The sequence below is a fragment of the Pseudophryne corroboree genome, chromosome 3 (genome assembly GCF_028390025.1).
Source record: "Pseudophryne corroboree isolate aPseCor3 chromosome 3, aPseCor3.hap2, whole genome shotgun sequence".
Taxonomy (NCBI): Eukaryota; Metazoa; Chordata; class Amphibia; order Anura; family Myobatrachidae; genus Pseudophryne; species Pseudophryne corroboree.
In genome coordinates this window covers 396,857,886-396,885,530 of record NC_086446.1, presented here as the reverse complement: position 1 = coordinate 396,885,530, position 27,645 = coordinate 396,857,886, and the positions used below count along the sequence as shown (strand labels likewise).

Sequence of the window (27,645 nt, the reverse complement as noted above, 5' to 3'; positions counted from 1 at the left end):
CTGCTATCAGCAGTCATATATAAGAAATCCCCTAGTGAATCAATCTACTGCATGTAGGTTGTGCATTTAAAGCTGTCTACCTATAGACTGGGCTCCGCTTAAAGGTTTTTGCATGGCTAATGCACTTAAATATAATCTAATTGTCTCTGTTCAGCAAACTGCTCAATTATAAATGATTCTCAGAACAGTTGTGCGCACACCAGGAAAAATGTGTTTTTAACTCCGGTATAAAAACAGTGGCCCCTATAAGTGGGTCTCACTTCCTTTCCAGCATCTGTTCTTCATGTAGTTGTTGTATACTGTACCTGTATATTCTCTAACTCATATTGAGGAGTTTCATGTTAGACCTTGGTTCCCTAGTCTGTGAGGGAGAAATCAGTCCATAAACGATGGGATTGTGACAAAGTGAAGATACCACAATACAGTGCTAAACCAGAAAGTTATTAAAGTTTACAATACTGATTTTAGGGCTATGATACGTATTATAATAGTATTTTAATTAAATACCAGTAAATCCTTTTCTCGTAGTCCGTAGAGGATGCTGGGGTCCATATTAGTACCATGGGGTATAGATGGGTCCACTAGGAGCCACAGGCACTTTAAGAGTTTAATAGTGTGGGCTGGCTCCTCCCTCTATGCCTCTCCTACCAGACTCAGTCTGGAAACTGTGCCCGAGGAGACGGACAACTTCGAGAGAAGGATTTAACACAGATAGTGGCGAGATTCACACCAGCTCACACAAAAAAGTTACTCAGCAACAGCTGAATAACATTACTGAACCAAGCAATAACGCAGTACTTTAACTAAGAACAAAGCAGTACTGACCAAGTAATCACTGGAGGATAACGAAGCGCTGGGCGGGCGCCCAACATCCTCTACAGACTACGAGAAAAGGATTTACTGGTAGGTAATAGAAATCCTATTTTCTCTTATATCCTAGAGGATGCTGGGGTCCATATTAGTACTATGGGGATGTACCAAAGCTCCCAGAACGGGAGGGAGAGCGCGGAGGCTCCTGTAGAACTGCTTGACCAAACTTCAGGACCTCAGAGGCCAAAGTATAGAACCTGTAGAACTTAGCAAACGTGTTCGACCCAGACCAAGTAGCCGCTCTACAAAGCTGTAAAGCCGAGACACCCCGGGCAGCTGCCCAGGAAGAACCCACTTTACGAGTAGAGTGGGCTTTAACAGATCTCGGACACGGCAATCATGCCGTAGAATACGCATGCTGGATAGTGCACAAGATCCAGCGAGAAATCGTCTGCTTAGAAGCAGGACACCCAATTTTCTTGGGATCATACAGGACAAACAAAGAGTCTGATTTTCTGTGATGAGCAGTCCTCTTCACATAGATTTTCAGAGCCCTTACAACATCCAAGGATTTCGACGGAATAGAGGAATCAGTAGCAACTGGCACCACAATAGGAGAAACTTGACCTCAACCTGTTTCTCACGTGGAAGGCTGTCACTTTGTTGGCCTTAGCTTCTGCTAGCCGTGTGTCGGAATTGGGGGCTTTGTCTTGCAAAAGTCCCTACTTGATCTTCCATGAAGATAGGGCTGAGCTCGGGACACGTCCGCAATTCCTTCCAAAGGTTGTGTCGGCTTTTCACGTGAGAAACTTGACCTCAACCTCACGTAGAGGCTCAAACCAATCTGATTGGAGGAACTGCAACACCACGTTAAGATCCCAGGGCACCATATGTGGCACAAAGGGAGGCTGGATGTACAGAACTCCTTTCAAAAAAAGTCTGAACCTCAGGGAGGGCAGCCAACTGTTTCTGGAAGAAAACGGTTAAGGCCGAAATCTGGACCTTTACGGATCCCAACCTCAGGCCCATATCCACACCTGCTTGCAGGAAGAGGAGAAACAGTCCCAGTTGAATCTCCACCGTAGGAAACTTCTTGGATTCACACCAAGATACATATTTTTCCAAATGTGATGGTAATCTTTAGACGTTACTCCTTTCCTAGCCTGTATCAGGGTAGGAATGACTTTGTTCGGAATGCCCTTCCGAGCTAATATCTGGCGTTCAACCTCCATGCCATCAAACGTAGCCGCGGTAAGTCTTGATAAACAAACAGCCCTTGTTATAACAGGTCCCCCCGAAGAGGAAGAGGCCTCGGATCTTCCAGCAGTAGATCCAGAAGATCCGCGTACCAAGCCCTTCTTGGCCAGTCCGGAGCAATGAGTATCGCCTGCAGTTTTGTTCTCCTTATGAGCTTTAGAATCCTTGGGATGAGTGGAAGCGGAGGAAAAACGTACACCGACTGGAACACCCACAGAGACACCAGAGCATCCACCACCACTGCTTGCAAGTCTCTCGACCTGGAACAATACCTCCGAAGCTTCTTGTTGAGGTGGGAGGCCATCATGTCTATTTGAGGAACCCCCCAAAGATTTGTCACCTACGTGAATACCTCTGAATGGAGTCCCCACTCTCCTGGATGGAGATTGTGTCTGCTGAGGAAGTCCGCTTCCCAGTTGCCCACTCACAGAATGAAGATTGCTGACAGCGCCAACGCGTGTTTTTCTGCCCAGAGGATGATTCTTGTTACCTTTGACATTGCAGCTATGCTCTTCGTTCCGCCCTTTCGGTTTATGTAGGCCACCATCTTCACATTGTCCGACTGCACTTGAATGGCTCGATCTCGCAGAAGATGTGCTGCTTGGAGAAGACGGCTCTTAGTTCCAGAATGTTTATTGGAAGACCGGATTCCAGACTTAGCCACCTTCCTTGGAAGGTTTCCCCTTGAGTGACTGCGCCTCATCCCCAGAGACTTGCATCCGTGGTTAGAAGGATCCAGTCCTGAATCCCGAACCTGCGGCCCTCCAGAAGGTGAGACATTTGCAGCCACCAGAGGAGTGAAATCTTTGCTTTCGGCGACAGACGAATCCTCAGGTGCAAATGTAGATGAGACCCCGACCACTTGTCCAGGAGAGCCAGTTGGAAGGATCGAGCATGAAATCTTCCATACTGTAGAGCCTCGTAGGAGGCAACCATCTTTCCCAGAAGGCGAATGCACTGGTGAACCGATACCCGGGCTGGCTTCAGGACATCCCGGACCATTGTTTGAATCACCAACGCTTTCTCCTCCGGTAGAAACACCCTCTGCACTTCCGTGTCGAGGATCATTCCCAGTAAAGAATCTTCTTGTCGGCTCCAAATGTGACTTTGGAAGGTTTAGGATCCAACCTTGGTCCCTGAGCAGACGAGTTGTGAGAGCAATAGACTGCAACAACTTTTCCCTGGACGATGCCTTTATTAGCAGATCATCCAGATATGGTATTATGTTCACCCCCTGACTGCTGCGGTGAACCATCATCTCTGCCATCACCTTGGTGAACACCCTCGGTGCCATGGAACCCCCGAATGGCAGTGCCTGGAACTGATAGTGATAGTCCAACAGAGCAAATCTGAGATAAGCCTGGTGCGACGGCCAAATCGGAATGTGGAGGTACGCATCCTTGGTATCCGGGGATACCCTCCTCCAGACCTGAGATCACTGCTCTCAGAGACTCCATTTTGAATTTGAACTCTCTCAGATGAGGGTTTAACGATTTCAAGTTCAAAATCGGTCTGACCGAACCATCCGGTTTTGGTACCATGAAAAGGTTTGAATAATAATCCTTGGTTTGCATATGAGGCGGAACTGGGACAATGACCTGTGACTTTTCCAATTTTTGGATAGCATTCTGTAGGATAGCCCTGTCTGCCAGCAAAGCTGGCAAGCCTGATTTGAAGAATATGTGAGGCGGAAGCTCTTGAAGCTCCAGTCTGTACCCCTGGGACACAATATCTTGTACCCAGGGATCCAGGCCAGGCGACACCCAGACGTGGCTGAAACGTCTGAGCCTCGCACCCACCAGCCCGACTTCCAGGCTTCGCGGTCCACCATCATGCTGAGGATTTTGAGGAACCAGAAGCAGGTTCCTGGTCCTGGGAGTCTGCGGGTGCAGGATTTTTGGATTTTGCTAGACCACCTCTAAAGAAAGTGGTAGGAGGCTTGGACATTTTGTCTTAGCGGTCCGAAAGGACTGCAATGCAGATGAAGAAAAGGTTTTCTTCGTAGAAGGCGTAGCTGAGGGAAGAAAAGGTGAATTACCCGCGGTTGCCTTGTAAATTCACGCATCCAATGCTTCCTCAAATAGAGCCTGACCTGTGTAGGGTAGGTTCTCCACACTTCTCCTGGATTCCGCGTCTGCAAACCATTGGCATAGCCAGTGACCCCTGCAAGCTGAGACAGACATGGAAGATATCCGTGCAGTCAGCGTACCCAGGTCCTTCATGGATTCCACCATGAACCCCGCAGAATCCTGTAGGTTACGTAAAAATAATTCAATGTCACTTCTATACATTGTATTCAAATCCTCTAGTAACGTGCCTGACCACTTTACTACAGCTTTAGAAATCCATGCACAGGCAATAGTGGGCCTAAACGCCACCCCTGAAGCAGTGTATATGGATTTGAGCGTAGTGTCAATCTTACGATCTGCCGGTTCTTTTAACACGGAAGATCCAGGGACAGGTAAAACCACCTTCTTTGACAGTCTGGAAACAGATGCGTCAACTATGGGTGGGTTTTCCCATTTTTTTTCTATCCTCCTCAGGAAAAGGAGACGCAACGAGAACCCTTTTGGGGATCTGGAATTTCTTCTCTGGGGCTTCCCAGGATTTTTCAAATAAAGCATTTAACTCTTTAGATGCAGGGAAGGTTAGTGAGGCTTTCTTATTATCTGTAAAGTAAGCCTCCTCAACCTGCTCAGGTGGTATGTCAGTAATGTTTAACACATCTCTAATGGCATCAATCATCAGCTGCACCCCCTTTGCAAGAGATGCCGCCCCCCTCAACACATCCCCATCACCGTCTGCCGTGTCAAAGTCAGTATCCGTGTCGGCTTGCATAATCTGGGCAAGTGCACGTTTCTGTGGGTATATGCTAGGGGATTTTGAAGGAATAGGAACAGAACCTGACCAAACAGCCATAGACTTCTTTAAAACCTGAGTTTCAGTCTCAGTATGAGCTACCCTAGTAGAGATCTGAGAGATCATTTCCTTAAGAGAGGACAACCACTCAGGCTTACTAATAGGGATCTGAGACAAGACATTCCTGTGGACATGGAATGGATTTCTCTGGAGAAGAAATGTCCTCAGCAGCATAAGACACAGAGTCCCTAGACATGGTTATGTGAGAATACAAACCCCCACACACAGGAAAATGTCAGATACAGTTTCCCCCCAAGTATGCCACAGAGGAAAACAGAGCTTGGAGCCAGCACACACACAGCGCTTCCCTAGGTAGATATAATAAACTACCTGGCGCTGACTGTGTACCTTAATAGACTACACAGTAAATTCACCCCCTCCCCCCCCCCCCCTCCCTTCTACAACACCCTGGTACCACATAGGATAGCTGGAGTTGCGTGGAGGGACAGCTCTCCCTGTCTGCATCTCTGTACTGGATCTGCACGCAGGAAAATGGCGCTGAACGCTGCAGGGTCCGCTCTGAAGAGAATCTCTGCCGCCTGAATATGGCACTGCTTCCCGCTCTTCACTTCTTTAAACTGGCCTGAGGTATGGTGCTGGCAGCGTTACCAAGGTCCCTGACAGCCTTGGTGACCAGTGTAGGGTATAGGCGCTGGCACAGGGCGCCCCTCAAATCGCCGCACTGCGCTCCCACCCGGTTGCTGCCATCTTTACACCGGCTCCTCGCTTGCCAGGGGGGTCGGTGACTCACTCACCACTGGAATCTTCTGGCTCTATTAGGGAGTGGCGGCATGCTGCGGGAGTGAGCGGTCGCCTGGGGCAGCTAACGATCATCACCCTCTGGAGCTCAGTGTCCTGTCAGCGGAAATAGTGGCTCAAAACCCCTCAGGGCAGACACTACTCCCCCCTTAAGTCCCACGAAGCAGGGAGGCTGTTGCCAGCAGCCTCCCTGTGCCTAAAATACTCTTAGAAAAATAAGAAAACTAAAGAATCTTTAGGAGCTGCCATAGCTCTGATCGGCTCCTCCGGGCACATTTTCTAAACTGAGTCTGGTAGGAGGGGCATAGAGGGAGGAGCCAGCCCACACTATTAAACTCTTAAAGTGCCAGTGGCTCCTAGTGGACCCGTCTATACACCATGGTACTAATATGGACCCCAGCATCCTCTAGGATGTAAGAGAAATTTTATTTATTACCAGTTATTTATATAGCCCACACATTCCGCAGCACTTTGCAGAGAATATTTGGTCATTTGCATCAGTCCCTGCCCCAGTGGAGCTTATAATCTATGTCCTTTACATACTTACCTACATGTTATTTCTCCTCTGGGAAAAGCCGAAGAGGAGATGCTGCATGGAACTTCAGGGAGCGGGGCAGTGTGGTGACATCATCAAGCCCCACCACCACACTGAAAATGAAGCGGTACATGGGTCGGGGGCGAATTGTGTCATTTTAGCCCCTCCCCAACCCCACAGATCTGCAAATGCCAGAGATTCTCTCTCCACCCTGCCCGCTTTACTAAGGTGAGGGCAGGATGTGGGAGATGTGCCTGCTCTTCTGGTGGTGCGGGGGGCTACCCCAAAAATCGTGAGCCTCCCGCAACTTCCAGGAGAGTAGGCAAGTATAGTTCTTTACCACATATAAACACTAGAGTAATTCTTGTCCAAAGCCAATTAACCTACCAGTATGTTTTTGGATTGTGGGAGGCAGGGGCTGGCTGGTAAATTTTAGCCTGGCGTGCAAGAACAGGACACTGATCCTTGAGCAGCAGCCATCCATTTTTTTTTTTTAAGTACAAGAGATTTTATGGCCCACCTCATTATATTTGTTGTTGTTTTATTGTGTGTGAAATTATATGGGGTTATGCATTGCTGGAGTGGGGCCAGCCAGGACGTCAGACACAGCGCATGAGCTATAGACTGATGCGTTGTAGTAGGGATAACCGGAGGGGGGAGTTTTCCCTCCCCCCCCCCTTCGAGTTGTCAAGACATTAACACATCTCGACTAAATTGCTTCTTGCTTTGCGTCAAAAAGTGCTGCTATATTTAATCTGCCCCACAGTACCATATACACAGGTGGAACTCAGAGCCTCAAAGAATCAGACAGTAAGCTTCTGGACTTTAGCCACTAATGTATGTGATGCGACCGCAGGCAGGAGTATGTTACCTGGCCAGGTTGCATCAAATATGTTGGGCTGCCCCGCTGTGTCCCCCATCTTTAATAAAGGAAACCCATTCTGCACAAGTGGAGAATGGACTTCCTTCTGCTGCTACGGCCCCCTGGGAATGATTTATACACATAATGCCCCTTACACATATGCCGCACATTATTAATGCCCTTATACACATAATGACACACAGCACTCAGTGGCCGCTAACACTGTGATCTCTGCCTCTGCTTGGATACAGATGTGTCCTCATACATCTTGCCTCAAAATGCCATACAGCAGGAGATGCCTGGCGTGAGTCAGCTGGCAGTTCTACTAACGTTGGTCACCTTTTTTGATGAAAGTGCATCTTATTTGCATTACTATGTAGCTAGGAAGCAGAAGCAGCTTCTGCTGATTAAAATAATATGTGGCGTGCATATATTCTGTGTGCGACTGTGACTGTATCTGCTTAAGAAATCCTACGTTACAGTGATTTCCAGGAATACACTGTAATGTAGCATTTCGTATGCAGATACACTCACAGAATATAGGCATGTCGCATATTATCTTTATCAGCAAAAGCTGCATGTGTCCCTAGGCACACCAAATGCCCTAGGCCAGTGGTTCCCAAACTGTGTGCCGTGGCACCCTGGGGTGCCGCGGGACACTTGCAGGGGTGCCTCAGGTTGGTGGTCAAGGACCAATTCAAACTGTTTATTGTCAATTTAATAGGCAAAACCAGTGCTGATGGCTTCCAGTTATAAAATATGTGGACAAACAGAAGCAAATCTTGTCCCTCACCACATAACTGACCCTAAGGATGACATATAAACATAATTTACTTAAACTAATATTTTTTCCTAAATTTCTCAATAAGAAAAGTGTGGCCTAGGGGTGCCGTGAAAAAAAAATCTGACACTCCAGGGTGCCGTGACTCACAAAAGTTTGGGAACCACTGCCCTAGGCAATTGCCTAGCCTAGGACTGGCTCTAGTTACAGAGGTGCACACTTTGGGAGGGGGGGGGGGAGGTTTGGTGGATTGCTACAGGGGTGCATCCCAAACTGGAAGTAAACCAGTTTAGCCAGTGTCAGTCCCGGTTAACGCTGGGTACATTCCGACTGGTAAACGGGTGGGAATCACTCATGCTGCACAGCACACACTGCACCCATTGTGAATACTCCAATGATGGGAGGAAACCGGAGTACCCGGAGGAAACCCATGCAAATACAGGCAGAATATACAAACTTCACACAAGGCCATGTGGAAATTGAACCTTACAGTAATGCTAACCATTACACCATACTAAAGTTAATATCTTTCAGCCTTTTTAAATGATTCAGTATGGGATCCCGACGCTGGAATCCCCGACAGGAGACGTTCATTTATTCCCCATCGGGGTGTGGCGTGGACCACCCCCCGAGTGGGTTTTCTGAGATCCAGTCAGGATTCCGACCGCCGGGATTCCCTTGGCTGTCGGGATTCCGGCGTCGGTATCTTGACCGCCAGGAAACTAACTGCTTCCCATTTCAAATATAGATGTAAGAGTGTACACTGCAGAATATAAAAGGTAAGTTGACCTTCAGATAACTTAATTAGTTTCATATATTATCCTCTAATTCTTTTTTTTTATATATTCTTTGCTTTGTTTTATTATTTCACCTCATTCTGACCCCCGCACCCTCTTTCCGCCACTTTGCCCCAACCACCATGCCCATCGCTCGTTCCCACTGTTGGGGCATGCACCCACTGCAAGCACATTCAGAGTTATATAGATTTGCATTGGATATGACACAGGGGTATATTTACTAAGATGGGAGTTCTATTTAAGATGGGAAGTTGCCCATAGCAACCAATCAGATTCCAGGTATTATCTTCTAGAACAGGCATTCCCAACCACGGTCCTCAAGGCATACTAACAGTGCAGGTTTTAGTGATATCCAGGCTTCAGCACAGGTGACTTAATTAGTAGCTTAGTTATTTTGATTTAACCATCTGTGCTGCAGCCTGGATATCACTAAAACCTGCACTGTTGGTGTGCCTTGAGGACCGTGGTTGGGAACGCTTGTTCTACAAGGTGCTAGATAAATGAGCAGTAGAATCTGATTGGTTGCTATGGGCAACAGCCCATCTTAAATAGAACTCCCATCTTAGTAAATTTACCCCATATAATCTGTGCTTTGAGCATCTGATAAAACAGTACATTGGCGTTTCTATAATGTGTGCAGTGTGTGCGCTGTCCAGGGGGGCCCACACCGCACACACTGCACCCATATAATATACTTACCACTCCGGAGTCCCGCAGCGACGGCCCTCTAGTGCGGGCATAAATCACTCCGAAAATTTCCGAGTGATTCGCGCATGTGCACTGGGGATGTCCCCGGGAACAAAGCGTGGGTGCCATGTTCCCGGAGACCTACGCATGCGCAGTAGACTCTGGCAGTATGCCCGAGTTTACTTGCTGCCGGAGAGGAGGGGGCCCGCACTGGAGGCTGCATGCGGGTCCGCTCCTCTCTTAGAACATCCCTGAAACAGTATAAACACAGCAATTATCGTTGTATGTCCTATACCATATAACCTTTAAGGAAACCATACATGCAAACTAAAAGCTTTAGTACTCCATATGCATTCAGTATACAATTGTATGCTTAGCTTAAGAGCAGTGATTAAAGTGGTCCTAGAGAGGTTCCCCCCTCCCCCAGCGTCTATGTAATAAAGGGAATGTGAAAAGGGATATGGTCGCAAAAAGAAAGTGGCGTGGCCATGTATTAGTATCCCCAATTCAAATTACGCAGCACAGTAGCACAATCTTTTTCTCATTATACCACATAGTAGTGTCCCTCACACAATTAGTGCCCCTTATACACAAAGCCCACAGTAGTAGCACCCTTAATATACATAATGCCCCCAGCAATAGTGCCACTTATACAATGCAGTAGTAGTATGCCCACTGCAGTGGTAGTGCTCCATATGCAGAGCCCATAGTAGTGCTGCTCCTTATGCAATGCCCCCATTAGTAGTGCCCCTTATGTCCCCAGGAGTGATGCCCCTTATGAAATGCCACCTATGCAATACCCTCATTAGTAGTGCCCCAGTAGTAATGCCCCCATGTAGTATTCTCTCCAGTGGTAATGCTCCTGTCTTGTATTGTCCCATGTAGTTTTGCTCCCTGTAGTAATGACCGCTGTACTAATGCCCTCAGTGGTAATGTCCCATTTAATATTAGCACCAGTACTTTTGCCCCCAGTAGTTGCACACACACACACAAAAAAAAACCCCACAATACTTACCTTAAGCCCCGCTCCTGCGTCTGACCGCTGCTGTCCGTCTGGCATCCACTAGCGCACACTGCCAGAGCTGGAAACCGGAACTCAAGAGTGAGCTCCTGCCTCCAGCTACTGCTGTTGGGAAGGAGCCAGGGCGCCCACTGGTAATAAAATCTCAGCGTGCACCTGGCATATCCGTGCAACTCCAGGCTGACTTCTTGGGTTAGGTGGGACAGAGGAGGCGGAACTGGTTCCATCTCCAAATGGAACTGGCAGAACGCAGTTCCGCCCCGTTTAGGCTCACTTTAACCCCTGCTTACGAGCACCGAATGTCCACCAGCAAGTATGACTAGGTTCTTGCTGCAACAGCTGTGCAATAACTAGCTGTCCTGATAATTCCTTGATTTAGGGGTTCCTCACCCCCGGAGTTGAAATAAACATCAGTTACCATAGGCATGCACGAGGACCAGAGAGGAATCAGTCAGAATCCTCTCCAAGGAATTTGTTACGGAGCATGCTGCAGCTTGCAGTCACATTGCAGCCCCAGATAATCCTGTTCTCATGCATTCTTCAGTTTTATGCATCTCACCCACTTTTTCGGTAGGTAACATGCTCCAACTGATGTGGAACTACACATCCCTACATGCCATGCCCCAATTTTTAGCATGCCTTAACAGCACAACTGTGGCAGAGCATGCAGAGATATTTATGCATGGCAGGCCAATCTAGCACCAGCGATAGCGATGTGCGGAGCTGCGCATCGCTATCGCTCTGGTGGGTACACACAGAGCGATAATGCTTAAAATCTAAGCAATCTAGTCAGATTGCTTAGATTATCGCTCCGTGAGTACCCCCTTAAGAATTTAGAAAGTGTGCTCAAAAATTTTTTTGGGCTTGACCAAGGGAATGTGCCATCACAATCTAGGTGGACAACTACTATACAAAGTTTCAAACCTTCAAAGACTTACAGGGCCATCATCTAGCACGGTTGCTAATAAATTAGGCTTTTTTTTTTTTAAGGGATATAGCAGAAACGTATGCTTCCTGTGAATTCCCATGTCCCCCTCTCCCTCCCTTTCCCTTCAGGCTGAAGAAAGTAGATTTCCATAAATATGTACTATGAAGCTGTACAGTGGGTACTCTGTTAATGTACAAAGTCTGCATGTTTATACAGTTGATAGTAAACGCATTGTACAAACATTTTTTCAAGCATAAAGAAGGTAGACTTAACATTTGGGGTTCTTTTATGTAATAGAAGCCTCCATTAGTAGCACTTAGAGGCTTATTTATTAAGTGAAGAAAAGCACAAAATTCCCATAGAAGCTACAATAGATATATAAATAAAGCCAGATTAAAACCTTCAGGCCAACTATAGCTACCCTTCACCAGCTACCTCTGGCAATAGGTTACCCATGAAGAACATGAGGAAGTCTATTTTAAGGAGGATTGCAGTGTTACAATCCTCTTATCAGTATCGGCGTCTAAGGCTTATCTAGTATAGCCCCACATTATACTGTGTTTATTAGGTTAAAGGTATTTAAAGAAAAATATATATATATATACTCTCCCTCATTGCCCTTCATAGTCATCACCCTACATGCCAGCGGTTTTTTCATGCCTGAACCCCAGCTAAATAGGCATCAGGACTAGGAGAGGCCTAAATGTGGGGAGTCAAACTGAATGCAACTTTCGTGTTTTATCTATTTTTTATAACCCTCTATGGAGAAACTCTTTAAACTTGAAAATGTTGTTAAGGACCATCCTCAGGGCAAACAAGCATTGGTCACATGTGCAACAGGGACAGCATGGCGTAAAGTTGCTGTGAAAACTCTTGAGGATGTGACATTAGTTGGAAAGGGTTAAGGAGAAAGCAATGTTACCTGTAAGGTAAAGAGGAGCTGAATTCGTTTTTTTTTTTCTTCCTGAGTAATGTAAATGAACATAGTTCACCTTTCTGCATTGCTTTCTAACATAACTGTCTATATAGAAACGTGCTTGTTACAGTATGTGTTTGCTTTCTTTACTCCCTGGCTTGTAAATCTGCTGCAAATGCTGCTTACATGTAAGTGTACTGTGTATGTGTACTGTACATGCTTTGCATGGATTCCTGCCTGTCCCGCTCCCAGCTCCCAGCTCCCCCCTCTCCACCTCCTCCTCCTCTCCTCCATGAATGAAGCTCGCTCTGTTCTCCCTCTCCGATTTATGAATGAGTGCCAGAGTTCTCAATGGAACTCTGGCCAGCCCCGCCCCTGATTGGCTGCCGGACACTCCCCTCCTTCTATTGGCTGGGCGGGGCGTAAGGCCAGCCCGGCCATTGGCTCACAAGTCTCAGGCTGGCTTTCATTCACAAAAAAACTCAATGAAACAAAAGAGAGAGAAGGGGAAATCTGAGAGCATGAAAGAGGAAATTCACCAATCGCTGGCTCCCCTGGGCAAACAACTGTCTGAGCTGCGAGAAAAACAAGTCCTTTCAAATCAGCACTTTAAATCTGGGTCTGCAGGGCTCCATTCCCTCCCCTCTGGTGACTCCGCTCCTGCTGCAAATCACAGCCACTGAGACCTTTCTGCAGCACCTAGAAAATTAAGGTGAGGGATCTGGGGCTGTTTATATAAACTTATTCCCTGACCTTGTGCGTTTTATCTTTGAACGGGCACTCGTGGTGAATACGCCCTTGAAAATAAACACGAAGCGTTGTAAAGTCCTGGCACTTTTATCCCGTATGAATCTCACTTTTTAATGTGGTTTGCCCTCGATATGTATACAGTGTAGCAATGGCAATTAGAAATCCGATCCGGTTGTGCTTCCAGCTGCAAGCAGCGTGGTGTTTTGTTCCATGGGTTCTATTGCCCTTCTGCTAACGCGCTGTGGCTGTGGTCACCCTACAGTGGGAGGAGGAGGAAGGAGAGTGGGGTGGTGGGCGCGACTTGCAGCCATATGTTCTGTGCAGACAGTCTAGAAAATAACAGCTCTCTTTAGAAGCAAGAAACTTAGGGTATACTCAAATGTACTTTTCAACATTTCTTCTTATTTTCGTTAAACAATACTATTTTGCAACATGCAGGTCCTTATTTTAAGTAATCATGAATTGGAAACTTTCTGTAGGAAGAACCGTTGTGCTGCAGCGATTTTACTGTACTTATGCTTCTTCAGCTGGGGAATGTGTGTGTATGTGGGTAGTTTCGGATCTGGCCTCTGTATACCGTTCTATTGGTTTAAATCCATGGCTAATTGGCCCCAGCTTTTCTGAACTAGACACCCCACTCTCTTCTGCTCCCCCTCCCCCTCATGTGTGCATTTTTGTGAATGGGTCTCATTATGTATGCATGTTTGTGCTCTCCATTCATTCCCCTCTCTCCCCCTCCTCCATCCTGTCCTTGCAGACTGCACAGTCCTCCATGACAACACACAGTTAACAAATGGACCATAGGATGAGAGGTTACCTGGATCAGCAAGTGCCTTATACTCTGACAAATGTGAGTCTTCTTGTGGTTTTCTCCTGCTGCTGATTCTGAGTTGTCTCCGCAACAACTTTTCTGTAATGTTTTCAGGATGATCTTGTTTCCTCTCTTGAATTACTAGGACAGATTACACAACCTCATGTTGTGCTTCGTACACCTATATGTATATTTTTATGTGACGTTCACAATCTTTTTTTGGATAGAATACTCAAGGGCATGGAGATGTAGACCGATATTGTATGGCTATCAAGAGAAAATTAATGGATACAGATCTCCCACCCCAAGAATCTGAAGGTAACGTCAACATTTACCTATTTGTCTTTTGTCAGGAACACAAAGTAAATAAATATTTGCATGTCAGCCGAAACCTATTGTTATAGAATTATTGTGAATAAGAATGTACCTGGTAAACAGTCAGTTGTCAGGGTTTTATATTTTTACATCTTTAAATATTACGTGCAAGAAACATTTTATTTTTAAAGCAATAGCTGTTTTATAATAATCTGTTCTTGCCATTTTCTTTTTTTTTCATGTAATTCAGGATTTTTGTAAATATTTCTTGCCATGCCATTTGTAATGCCTCTAAAATGAATCTTAAACAAAATCACTTTAAAAAAAAAAAAAAAAAAATGTGGTGCTCTAGACATGGCTTGGATGCAACACTTATGAATGTTACTGCTTAAGAAACTTTTTCGAGACTTGAATCGGGTTTGTTGATTTATATATGTTTTGTGAATTCCTGTATTGTATATCTCAGGAAATGCTGCAGAGATTATTACATATATATTCACTATTCCTATGGAAAGCAACATTTTCTTATATTTTCAGGCCTCTTCCACTGCTAGGATTCTTTTACATATTATGTACACCTTTGTCAAAAGTATTTGGGAGGATTTGTGCTTTCTATAGTACCAGCTGCAAAAGAGGTGCATACCTTTTTATATGTAGATAGGGAGGGTGTTAGAAGATCTCTGGGTATTAAACATTCCTAGGGACGGTAGCATATGAGAGTAAACACTGTAAAGGGAGTGTCTGCATTATAATGCTAACATTTGATGAAAACTATGCTCTAGTCTAAAGTCACACATCTTTGCTTATTCCAGATCTCTTCCAAGATTTAAGCCAATTCCAAGAAGCCTGGTTAACAGAAGGTAAGCATTTAACTTCCAATTATTTTATACCACTTCTATGGTCAGACCATCTGTATATTTCTCGTCTCCCTGTATTTATTTTAGCCTGCTCCACAGATGAATGATATTTTCTTTTCTGCCAACGTTTTGGGACTTGTTTGACTTCGAGATTATGAATAAAACAATTGTGCTGTTATTTGCTTATGAATAGGATCTGGCTGTCGGCCCATTCCACACCCCCCATAACCCCCTGTTCAAAGTGATGTGTATTTTTATTCATGTTGTTTCTGCAGTGTGTCTTTTCTTTTCTCTATCAGTCTAGTGTTTTCAAAGCTGTTGGTTGTGCAAGAGTTAAACATGAGTTTAAATATTCAGTGTGTGGTCTATGGAAAGCAGCTTGCCTTATATCCTTTTCATATATATAATATAATATTACTCCTAATGCTAGTTTGACAGGCAAATAAATTAATCACATCCTAAATTCCCCAAAACATATTTTACTTATTTTATGTGAGCAGTCTATAAGGTGATATGAATTGGAATGATTTTCAGTTTTATCAAACCACCTCAACCTGTTTTGCATTGCTGCAGTTTTAGTCAGACTGATGTATCTAATTGGAGAGACGTTGTTCACAAGAGCTGACAATCCGAAAAGGACTGCGGGATTTGACTTGCTGTGTCTTCCCAGCCGATATAGAGTCCCCGCTGTCAATTTAAATTTAGAACACCCAGTTCCAACTTCTTAAATGTTTCTGAGATCAGCAGGATGTAAAATGCTTCCCATATTCCTGATTTTTGCAGCTGCCCCAACCCTTTCCATGTGCCTGTCAAACTAATTTTATAAGTGGCCAGGGGATGATTAATTTGCTAATAGCAGATTTTGATTCTTTTTTGCTTTTTTAAGAATTTGTATGCAATATATATATATATATATATATATATATATATATATATATATATATATATATAAACAGTTAAGCAATAGCATATGGAGTACATTAACATAGGAAATGAACACAAGGGTTACATGTCTACAGAAAATTTTGGACCATTGTGATGTGGAGTAAATCGGTTTATAACTTGTGGTCCACACTGATTTCTCTAGGTTTATAACTTGTACCTTAGCCAAAATGGAATATTATTGCTTATAATTTTGCTTTATAAAGGAGTAATCTTGTATGTGTCAAAAATAATGAAGGCTTTGCATGTATATTGCATCATTTACAGAGAATACTGGTTCGTAAAGGTGTTGGTGGATGGTAGCATCTTTAACTGGTTTTATATACTGTGCTTTTAACTCTGCGTATTAGACACGTGCGTAGTTTCCGTTTTCTGTTCTCTCTGTTATTGGGAGTAGGGTTTGGTCAAGAATATATTTGAGGATTCGGAAAAGTGTTTGGTGGTTTGCCATATAGTAAATTGTTTCTGTATTTCCGGTGTGACTTGGTGACCATGGCTACAACTGTTTACATGATCACCACTCATGTATAATTCAATTTATTATCAATTTTCAAATGTAAAGTGTTAAAATGCTCCAGTTTTATTACTTTTTTTGAGGTAATACCCAAGAATATGCATATAATGATCTGTATTTTCATGTAAAAAATATTGCCGGTTCAGCAAGTGCATCTCACACTGAACCTTTATTCATTTTTATGATTTAGAGTTTGATTGGTACATTGCTGTTCCAACAGAATTGTAGAATAGCAAATACTACACCTAGTGGGGATTGACCACTTTATTCAAGAGGATGCAGATTATCAATTCCCAAAGTGTCTCACTTTTTTCAGTTCCTAGTGAATTCATACCTTATTTCTCGCAAATAGGTTCAGTCTTCAATATGGCTACCCCCATTGTGTAACTGACGTTAAGACGTTTATTGTATGGGAATAATACACCTAGTTTGTTTTTAGTAGCTGTAAGGGGTTTTACTTGCTGGATTATGTACTATATAGCACAAAAGAGGTGATTTTGTGGTTCTACTTAGTAGTGGGTACAGTTGATCAAGCACTGACGAATGACAGTGGGGGCATGTCATTAACTGCACATTTCTTTTGTAAGGTTGAAGTAGGAACTGTAAATTTTCTATGAATTGTAATGTCTTCATTTGTGAATAGTGAATTATATCTACAGTTGGCTCGATTCATGAAAAAAAAAATTGTGTAGCGTGTATTTTATGGTGGTATCTAGTTGGCCTAAATTGATGTAGGATTTGTAGACCTGAAATAAGACCTTTTTGGGCCAAATGTAATAGGTAGCTGTTTTTAAAGTGCTGAGATTTTGACAAGATAGCAGTCAGATTTAAAGCTGCAATGTTTACTAAAGCAAAAACAAGTTGCTTTTGCCTTAATAAACATTGCCGTTTTAAATTGTTCCTAAATCTCTGCACTTTCAAAAACCTACATTATTTCATTTGGCCCTTCGTGAGTAAACATGCATTGGATTTTAATGGATTTGTGAATGTGTATTAAGGCTTTCAAGAGTTTTTTTTTTTTTTTTTTTGCAATATGCTTTTAAATGTGTTTGCCAGAAAGGAAGTACTATTAAGTTTGATGTGCCATTCCAGGCCTTTAGACATATTGGAGGTAATTCCAAGTTGATCGCAGCAGGATTTTTTTTAGCAATTGGGCAAAACCATGTGCACTGCAGGGGAGGCAGATATAACGTGCAGAAAGAGTTAGATTTGGGTGGGTTATTTTGTTTCTGTGCAAGGTAAATACTGGCTGCTTTATTTTTACACTGCAAATTAGATTGCAGATTGAACACACCCCACCCAAATCTAACTCTCTCTGCACATGTTATATCTGCCTCCCCTGCAGTGCACATGGTTTTGCCCAATTGCTAAAAAAAATCCTGCTGCGATCAACTTGGAATTACCCCCATTGTGTGTGCTGGTAACTAAGCATATCAATCTACTATGAACTAGTTACACATGTGGATAGGTTAGTATTGGTTCAGGCAGTACAATGACTATGCAGGGCAGGATTAAGGTGTCTCCCACATCTTACTTGTGGGAGCCCCTACCAATAAAATTGTCAGTAGGGTATGCTGTCAGTGTTTTTAGAAAGTATAATGTGTAAATTCTCCCAGTACCACAAATGTGTTAAAAACACTGCTGTGCTCTCCCCCCATGAACGTTATGTGTGGGGTGCCGGGGTGACCGTGGCTGCTCTGTTAATCTGGTACTCCATGAATGTGTAGTTAACAGGTGCCTTTGGTTACAATTCCTATGGCTTTTAAACATCTTTTATGTTAGGAATTTCTTAGTTTTTGCCTTCCAATTTTTGTAGTATCTGGTAAAGAATTTGAAAAATAATTTTAAATTATAGTAATGTTATGGGTGTTTATAATATTGCAGGAGTTTATCTTTAAGCTTTGAAAGAAGATCTTGTAATATGATTATGGTCTATAGCCTCTGTCTGGTTTGAATGAAATTAACCAAAATATGAGACTGTCAATAAAATATTAAATTATAGGATCTAGGGAAAGGGAGTAAAATTTAATAAAGGATAAAAAAAATGGGGAGGGGGGGAAGGGAGACGGACCCAATTGTGTTCTCGGTTTTGGTACTTGTCCAGTCCTCTGAAGACCTGGAATTTATGCATTAGTACTCGATGTCCTTCCACAGCAATAACCATCTCTCTCTCTGTGGCTCATAATGACTTGCATAGAGTTGGAGTGTTCTGTCTCTCAAATCCATGAAGAGGTTAATAGACTAATGAACATTGAGGTCTAATGAGTTTTGCTTTAAAACAATTGGATCAGTGGTATGTCAGGGTTTACATACTGTCGCTGGGTTATTATACAATCAGGCAATGGACTGACACTTTAATGCAGGTGAGCATGCAAGTCTCTCTATGCACTACATGTAAGGATGGATAAGATTAATATTAGTGGTTGGCACTACAAGTCCCTGAACACTGGGACATGAGCCTCCTGCGTCTTCCTCAAAGGACTGCTGTTTTTACCAATTCTGATGTAACCGGCGCCATGCTCTTTAATATCGGCATAACAAAATCACTAAGAGCCCCTGTTTCCATCTGGTTTGATATCACCGGTAGGTTTATATTATGTTTTGTATGATCTGTTGCTTTTGATATGTCACTTTTACCATAGCAATATATTTGTATAGATAAACATTTGAAGAATGTCATTGTGTGTATGTGTGAGTTCAAGCAATACATTTTATTGGCTAACTAATTTGATTTCAATTGTAAGCTTTCAAAAGTATTTGTATCAGTAACTACCCAATTAGAAGGACCATGTTTCTTGAGTGCAATTAAAGGTTTTTTCAAAGTATTTTTTTTGTGTTTGTTTGTAGTGGTTGTGTCTTATGTTGAAATTACTTTTGTTCTAGAAAATATATTTTTACAGGTTTCGCTAAAGTTCTTTATTAAAATGTTTGTAAGACTGCAGCATTTCTGTGTCCCTGCTATCATTGCAAATGATCTAGAACAGTGAGAGTCATTCAGAGTAACCTGACTGAATAAAGCCTGAGGTACCGCTCTTGGTATAATTGCTGTATATGACCGCTATGAAGATCTGTTTATTTAGTGTAAAAAGTTGTGTTAAAAATGAGTTTACAGTCAGTGTCTATATAGTTTAATTACAAAAGCAATAATTTTAGCATATTGTCAATCTCATATTTACTGGAATTGTTGGTTCTAGTTAATTTTTACGTGTATATTGTATTTTTAGGTTGTTCTTCAGAGAAGTGCTAACTTCAGGTCTTGGGTCTGTCAGCTCAGCAATATAATGTTAAATTATTTATAGCAACCCTTGTTTAGCATTTTGTTACCTCATTGTATACATTTTTATTATATAATTATGAAAAAGGGTTACTACTAGGTGTTGTTTTTCCTTTGTTCAGTATTTGTACTATTCTGTCACTTTCTTTAGTTTTAATTTCCTGATGTATTCCGGTTTTGCAATTATTTGGTCAATGAGGTATTAAGACTAGCTGGTATGAGTATACAGAATCCGTCATATTCCCCCAAAGATACTTGCAGGAGGATAGTAAATACTACCCAGGTATAGAAAGAAAAAACAAACCCTTTTCTTCTTGCTCTTTGCTTTGCTTAACCCTTTAGCAAAGCAGCAGATAACTTGCATCATTAAATTCACTTGATAGGCAACCCAAGGCTCTCGGCTGTTGTACAAGTGCAGCAATGCCCTAACTGCCTTTGCCTGACTTGGGACTTGTAGTTCCACAATGACTGTAGAGCTGAAGGTTGCCTTTAGATGGCTGTAATCTTCAAACATAATGTTATTGTAAGACACTGGCCTATCCGAATGCACAACTGCCACATTAGATAACTAGCTCATTGTGACAATATGTTTGGTAATACCGATATGTGTGCATTGTCCCTGTTGCTATGATAGTGTGTAAAGTATACCTTAGAGACGTACAAGAAGAATAAAATATTGAATAGTGTATGAAGACTGTCGATTTGGGAATTCAGTGACTTATTTACGAAAGTGTTTTTCTACAAACGGTTTTGTGATTTTATCATCCCTTATGAAATTTGGTTTCCCAAATAATTGCATTGTATTGGTAATGTCATCTGCAGGTCATAAGCACAAGGCCTAAATTATCTTGATTGTAGTGATGCATTGTGGCCTCTGTAAGCTGCATTATCAATGGTTATACATGAGGTGGTCAGTCGCAGAAAGCGCTCACATGTAACACCTCATGTTAAGTATTGCCGGGTCTCCCATAGTTTTTTACATTTGTTGTTTAATTGGAACCTTTGAAGTTCCAGTTCAGAAAATCTTCATTTACAAGTGTATGCATAGATATGGGAAGTGGCAGAGCCAGAGATTGTAATGTTGATTTAAGATTGGCTTTATCTGCTGTGAGATCTGCATTACCCTTGCTGACAGAGGAGGCACGTGATACATGTTATGATATTGCCGGGATACTGACTTATAACAGGTACATATGTGTATATAGCGACAGGCTAAAGATCAAGGTGAACTACATAAGAGCAGACTGCTGTACGGATTTGTCTGTCTTACTTAGATGTGTTTAATGGTGTAGCTAGCAATATTTTGATCTCCACACAGCTGTCTGCTGCTGACTTGGCCATAAGCTTACAGCATTGTTGGTGTTCATATAGAACTATATTGCAGTGTTGGCTTTAACCATCTTTGGAAGCAAAATGTTTTAGCAGATCGCTATAGTTTTTCTAACAAATTTATTTTTTATAAGTTGCATGACCGATATGTGGGTGTTATTATTACTCTAGTCTTGTGTATATAACTGGCCTCTTATAACCAAGTATTTATTGCTAGGATATTGTTTGTGTAGCTCAGGAATACACATTTTGTTTTTGGTTTTAAAGAACAACAGAACTTAAAACGCAAGCCATATAACACAACTGGTAATATATAAATGTATGACTGACTCCAAAGATGTCTACTACTTTCTGAATAGCTATCTAGTAAGTCGCCTCCCTTCTGCATTTTAGTATGGCAGGGGCACCTCCAATGGGACCCCCTACAATTTGATGTGTGTGTGTGTGTGTGTGTGTGTGTGTGTGTGTGTGTATGTATGTATGTGTATATATATATATATATATATATATATATATATATATATATATCTCTATATATATATATATATATATATCTCTATATATAGATATATCTATATATATATATATATATATAGATATATCTATCTAATGTGCACAAATAAGGATGCACTCACCAGACTTCTCCAGGGTGAAATTGATAGATTTTAATCCAGACAGCACATACTCACAAACTAGGGAGATGGCAACCTGGTAATCTGGTCTTGACAAAGGCTCTGCTGTGAGCCGAAACGTTGACCTTCTGTTTGTGAGTATGTGCTGTCTGGATTAAAATCTATCAATTTCACCCTGGAGAAGTCTGAGTGCATCCTTATTTGTGCAGATGTATCGTGGAACTTTGTTCTGATAGGACCTGTTCCTGGATTTTGCACCCCAGCAACTGTGATTATTAACGACATGTGAGTGCGGCTCTTCTACAATGGATATATATATATATATATATATATCTGTTAGGCCCTGTAGAAACCTTATGGTGCAATGTAAATAAAAGATGATGATGATTATGTCCGATTGGTTAGTGCACCAAATCGTCCAGTCAGCAGCCAGCTTTCATACCAATGCCGCATTGGATCTCTCCTGCTATAGATAAGCAGATATCCTGGCTATAAGCAAGTGCAGGGATCATGCTAAATACAGCTAATGATGGGGTTTCCAGTTGCGGGGCCCCTACTGGGGTAAAATATGGAAGAGAAGAGTTACTCAAAATGTAACCAGAATATAAAACCCATTTAAGATGTTAGACATTATATTTACATTTGCTGTGTAGCTACTGTAAGTTGAAGTTGGTGTTTGGTTACCAGCCAGAGACTGGATACAGTATCCTTGAACAGACTTAGAGTTTGTTTTTGTTTTTTTATTTTATAAATATAGTGTGTTGTATTTTAGATTCAGTGATCCTTTTAAAACTGTCAGGTGCAAATTAATCCCATGTCACTAGGATGGGTATGGTTTTTGTTTGCAAGTGATGCCTAATAAGTATGAAATAGTCTATGAACAATATCTGATCCACCTACATCTTTCATGTTTTATCAACAATTAAGTTAATACTGTATTGTAGTTCTTTTGTTCTCCTCAGATTGTTTTGGTTTCACCAAGCCAAATAGAGACTTAAGTTGGCCAATTTCTATAATGCATATGCTCAGGTTAAAAAATCTTGCAAATGCCTGCCGACTGTATCATTTGTAATAACATAAAAGTAGTTGTCTTATGATGTCATACTGTCATTTATTCTGCTCCCTTTTTGCGAGTATTTACTAAAATCCTTTGATCTGCTGTCTCCAAGCCATTTGGTTGGGCCTTTGGCCTGCGTAAGAGCTTGAGCAAACCCTTAGGACTGTAGTGGAGGTCTTAAGCTGCAGAAAACAGGAAGCACTAGGTGATGAAGGGACAATAGCAGACTCACTTCTTGGGTCCACAAGTGACACACTCTTTGAAGTGCAAATAATTGTGCTTACCCAACCTTACTTCCTTGCTCAGCTGCCCCCTATTGTCACAATTGAAGGTGATCGTTGGCTGATTTGGCCAAAAGCGAAAGTATTTTGTTTATAACATGTGGCCAATGACAATGTTTTTCATTTGGGCTACAGTAGAATGCAGGATTTAAGTTATATGGCAGTTTGGAACAAACGTTGTTGCTAGACAAACTGTATCATTTATTTAGAAATTAAGTGCTTTAGAAATATAATATTGTTTAGAATGTTTATCAATGTTCATCTGTTCTCGTGTTTATATTACATAAAACTTTGGACAATGCTTGGTGTTTAGCCTGACCATGAGATTAAGAGTCTGTCAAATTTCAGAATACATGTATATGGCTATTTTGCCAGATTCTAAAAGGTTCAATTTGACCAACATAGATCCCAGTTAAATGTTTTTCAAAATTGGTTGAATGTTTTTGGCCCAAAAGCTGCCTAACATGACCAGTTGTCCATCAGAGTTGCAGCATGCAAGATTGCTTTACCAAGTGGCAATTTGCTCATTTGAACTATCATGTGCTAGCATTTCTACAGATCTAATTATAAGTTAAGATCATTTTTATTAAAAGTTTGCAGAATATGGAAGAAACAAATTACTGAGACTTGCTGTGATTACTCGATATGATCTTACCCAACTTGCCACATACATATTTAAATAACATTTTTTGTGCAGAGAATATATTCCCATAAATGTCACCATATTAAGGTTAAGGTAACATGCACATTGGAGTTTACAGTGTGTATTTTACAGTAAGTGGTTTCATCTGCCATACTGATCCACTCACTGCATGACATTTGGCATATCACGGCTATATAGCACCGCTATTATAGTCACAAGGAGAGAGTCTTAGGTGGCATCTCGTGACCTGTCCTGTATGTGTGACCTCTGCTGAAAATCACCTGACATGATGAATGATTTTATATATATATATATATATATATATATATATATATATATATTTATTCAGAGAGAGAGAGTATTTTTACTCTGTTTTCTTTGTTTGTGTTTTTCCTTTTAAAGTAGATCTAAATTGGAAATGCCTTCATGTTTGTGGTTACTTCTTGGCAGCAGCCGTAGCTACGTTTTTGAGTCCTGAGTTTATGTAATTATGCCTTGGCACATGCAAACTTGGTTCCTCAGATTGCATCATTCTTCCTCTAAACAGGGCATTTTTTTCAAATGCAAAGTCCTCTGTCCCACTACAGAGATTGGAGAGTCCACAAACTTTTTTTAGTAACCTTCTGACAGTATGATTATTATTTCACCCCACTTTTTTAAATTCCTCAAGTTCGGATCTAATCTCATGTAGACTGATTATGCTCCTGTGCCCACAAGTTTATACATAAATTAGTCCTGCGCAATTTGCTAATCTTATTGTCTCCGAAGTCCAAACAAATGCAATATTTTAGTTTAGCAGAACTCAAAATCCTTAAGTATTGGTGAATAAAATAATGTCTAGTTCCTGTAGCCAGCAGGATCTTTTCAGGGGAGATATTTATCTGTAGACTGCCACTTTTTAGTTGCATTTATTACCTGTCTAATGATTAAGATAACCAAATCACTAGAATGACAAGTGGGTGTCGAAAGGACTTGACACAAGCAGAACAAATTTCCATTTTGTCCTAATCCACCAGTATTAATTGGTCCAATGTCCTGCTGAATATTCTAACTTAAAACATGATAAGTTATTGTGCATATGTTGTGGTTATTGCAGCTAAGGACGCAAGTTTCTGAACTTTACAGTGACCAAACCCTGTTGCCAATCCTTGGATTAATGTGCCAGGTCTTCTGTACCATTATGGCTGAGGTCTGACTGCCTTTCCAGTGTGCAATGACAGCACTGCAGGTGCTTTTATTTTAATATGTTTCTGAGGACCTTAGCAGACGTTTATTTCTCTGTTTCCTATTTGGAAACATCAGGGTAATGGAAGTTTTTTGGGCAGAATTGCCTTGTTTATACAGTTCTACTTGTTAAAAAATCAAGTCCAACATCAGCATTTCTGAAAAACAGGACACATTAAGCTGTAGTTAATAGTAAAAGGATTTCTGGCTTTTGCTTATGGAAAAAGACAATTTGGAAAGGAGTTTAAAAGGATGTTAAACAACTTTCTGCTCACCCCTGGCTCAGTGTGCACATGATCTGTGATTCTTTCCCTGTAAATTTATGTGCTCTCTGAAATGTTTCATGTGGCTGTAGTGGCATAAAAGAGCTGGAATCTGGATTATCCTGAATGACCCACACCTCACCAATGGGTGTTTTGGTACTTGACTAACATATTATGCCATGCGAGGCCAGCTTCTAGCTATTCATAAGGTTGTCGAGAACTGACATGAAGCTTGAAAATCAAGGATGTGCTGAAGTCAAACCTGAGTCCAGTAGCCCATCTCTATTGATGTTGTGGTTTCCCACCCGTTTAACACTACCAGAATTGTTTTGATGATGTGTGTTGCTATTGCAGCATACTGATCGCCTTCACATCTTAGTTAGGCAATAGTTGATATTTTTGGCAGAGGCCAACATTTTTGTGAGTTTTTGTGAGGGGTTTGCCTGTAATATGAACCAATCATGTTCCCATTGATCCTAACAAGATTGCCAATGCTTTCTGATGAAAAGCATCACTTTAAACTGATATTTCTGTATGCCCACTATACTTAATGCTGGTGATGCCTGGCTGGTGTGGTGCGCGCTCCCGTGTGTCGTATCAGATGTTCTATGTCGGATGAACATTCAGCTCAATTTTAGCTAGATAGTACACTATCTAGTGCACATTGTGCCGTGTGTATATTAACATTTTATTGTATCTAATTTGTGTCACAATAAAGTGATAAGCCATATCTTATGCTACATCTTATGCTAAATCTATTGTGCTAAATCTTATGCTATATCTTACCATGTGTATGCACTATTTTGTCTGTTCAGGAGCTCGGGGAATTTCAAGAGAAATAGCCTACATTATCTTAACAAAGCCAAAATCTTACCGTGTACCCAGCTTAAGAAACATGGAATTATTTCTGTTTTTCATTACTAAGTGGGAGATGTAATAAACATTCTAAACAGAAGTTGGCCATAGTAATCATTCAGCATTTTCAAGCTCGTAGCTATCATTTTTCAAGTGCGGTCTATAAAATGATAGTGGAAGCTAATTGGTAGCTATGGGCAACTTCTCCCTTTGTCCTCTTTAGAAAATTTGATACATTTCTCACTTAGCAATGAAAGATGTACATGTTATTCAATATTTTGTGGGCCAAATCCTACTTTGACTTTCTATTTCAGATTCTGTAGATAAAATTAGCAAAATATTGTGGGAGGACTTCTCTATATGTGGGAATTCAGTTTTTTGTGTGCCCATTAGTACTCGGTTTAGCTGTGCAAAGCAGCTAAACCCATCTAAAGTCCTGGTTAGGGCACTCAGCCTCCAGTTTGAGTGCCCAAACCTCATAGTCTTCACACATTGCAGCTCACACCTAAGGATACACGCCAGAAAGGGGCAACAATTGAATCGCTCCATGGGGCACCATCTAGTGGCAGAAAGGGAGAAAAACAATTGAATTCACCCCCTATAAGTCATGGTAGGAATCCTACTGATGAGATTAAACATTGGCAATTTTGGAGCGTACCTGTTCCACTACCCCGGTTGCATCACACAGTAGCATGAAGTCACCATCATAGTCCCAGTTGTATTCATGAACTATAAAAACAGGTTTACATTGAAACAGAGATGCAACATCGGAACCAGAGAGTTGTACCAAAATTAACTGTGCTTGACACCTCTTAATGCACCCTTGGTTTCTCTGTTTGTTTAACCAAACCAGATTTTTATATTTCTATTTTTTTGTGAGTGTTTTTACTTTTATCTTTCTCTCTATAACATTAGACCTCCTTCACTGTACATCATTCTTTCCTGTTATCCTCAAGGCCACTTTGAAGTAGTCAAAGGTTATTTGACCATAAGAAATTGCAAAACTAAATTTATTTGCTTTTTACCTTTTTAAATTAACATTTTAGTGTTTGCTTGTTTCTTGGAGCGTGAAGATGTTGTTGTGCTTGTTTGTTTTTTTTAGTTTTTTTTAATCCCTGTGTATTTTTCATGACGTAGACAAAGACTGTAGTGTCTTGCGATCTTTTAGCAAATAAAATATTTCTTTTACATTTTCCATATTATGCCATTTTTTTTTTATTTTTTTTGCATTTTGAGATTTGAGTGGAGTAATGAGGGCCCTGAAGGCATTGCTTTCATTTTAGCAGCACATAAAAAAAAAAAATCTCTCAAACGCCTTGGCCACCCAGTCTGCTCTCCTCCTTCTACCTGCTGTTATAAACCTCAGACCTGGCGTGGGCAAAATGATGTAGAATTTAGGAGCCAGTCTGGCTACACATCATACAGTTGGAAGCTATGTGCCAGTAATAAAGACTTTAAGAACCGTAGTCTTATTGGTTTAGATGCTAGTTGATCAGTACAACCCTCCCACCCTTTAGCACTTTTATCAAGCCCAATAATAACCTCACCTGATTTCTTAGCTGCTTTCCATACCAAGACTATGAATCACCTTTTAATTAGTTATTTAGCCCATATCCTAAAGACACT

General features: G+C 41.6%; 1 protein-coding gene across 2 annotated transcripts in view; it reads left to right on the top strand.

The window, feature by feature from the left end:
* The first annotated feature begins 12,740 nt into the window (after nt 1-12,740).
* The window catches only part of ETV4 (ETS variant transcription factor 4), a 69,797-nt gene continuing 54,892 nt past the window's right edge, over nt 12,741-27,645 (top strand). Inside the window, exons 1-4 of one of the 2 annotated variants that reach the window (XM_063960106.1) lie at nt 12,741-12,984; nt 13,780-13,872; nt 14,061-14,151; nt 14,961-15,008. In XM_063960106.1, coding sequence (XP_063816176.1) covers nt 13,816-13,872; nt 14,061-14,151; nt 14,961-15,008 — 196 coding nt within the window. In that variant the 5' untranslated portion in view covers nt 12,741-12,984; nt 13,780-13,815. Of the gene's footprint in view, nt 12,985-13,292; nt 13,392-13,779; nt 13,873-14,060; nt 14,152-14,960; nt 15,009-27,645 lie in introns of those variants that run through there. The other variant, XM_063960107.1, reaches the window with a different exon arrangement.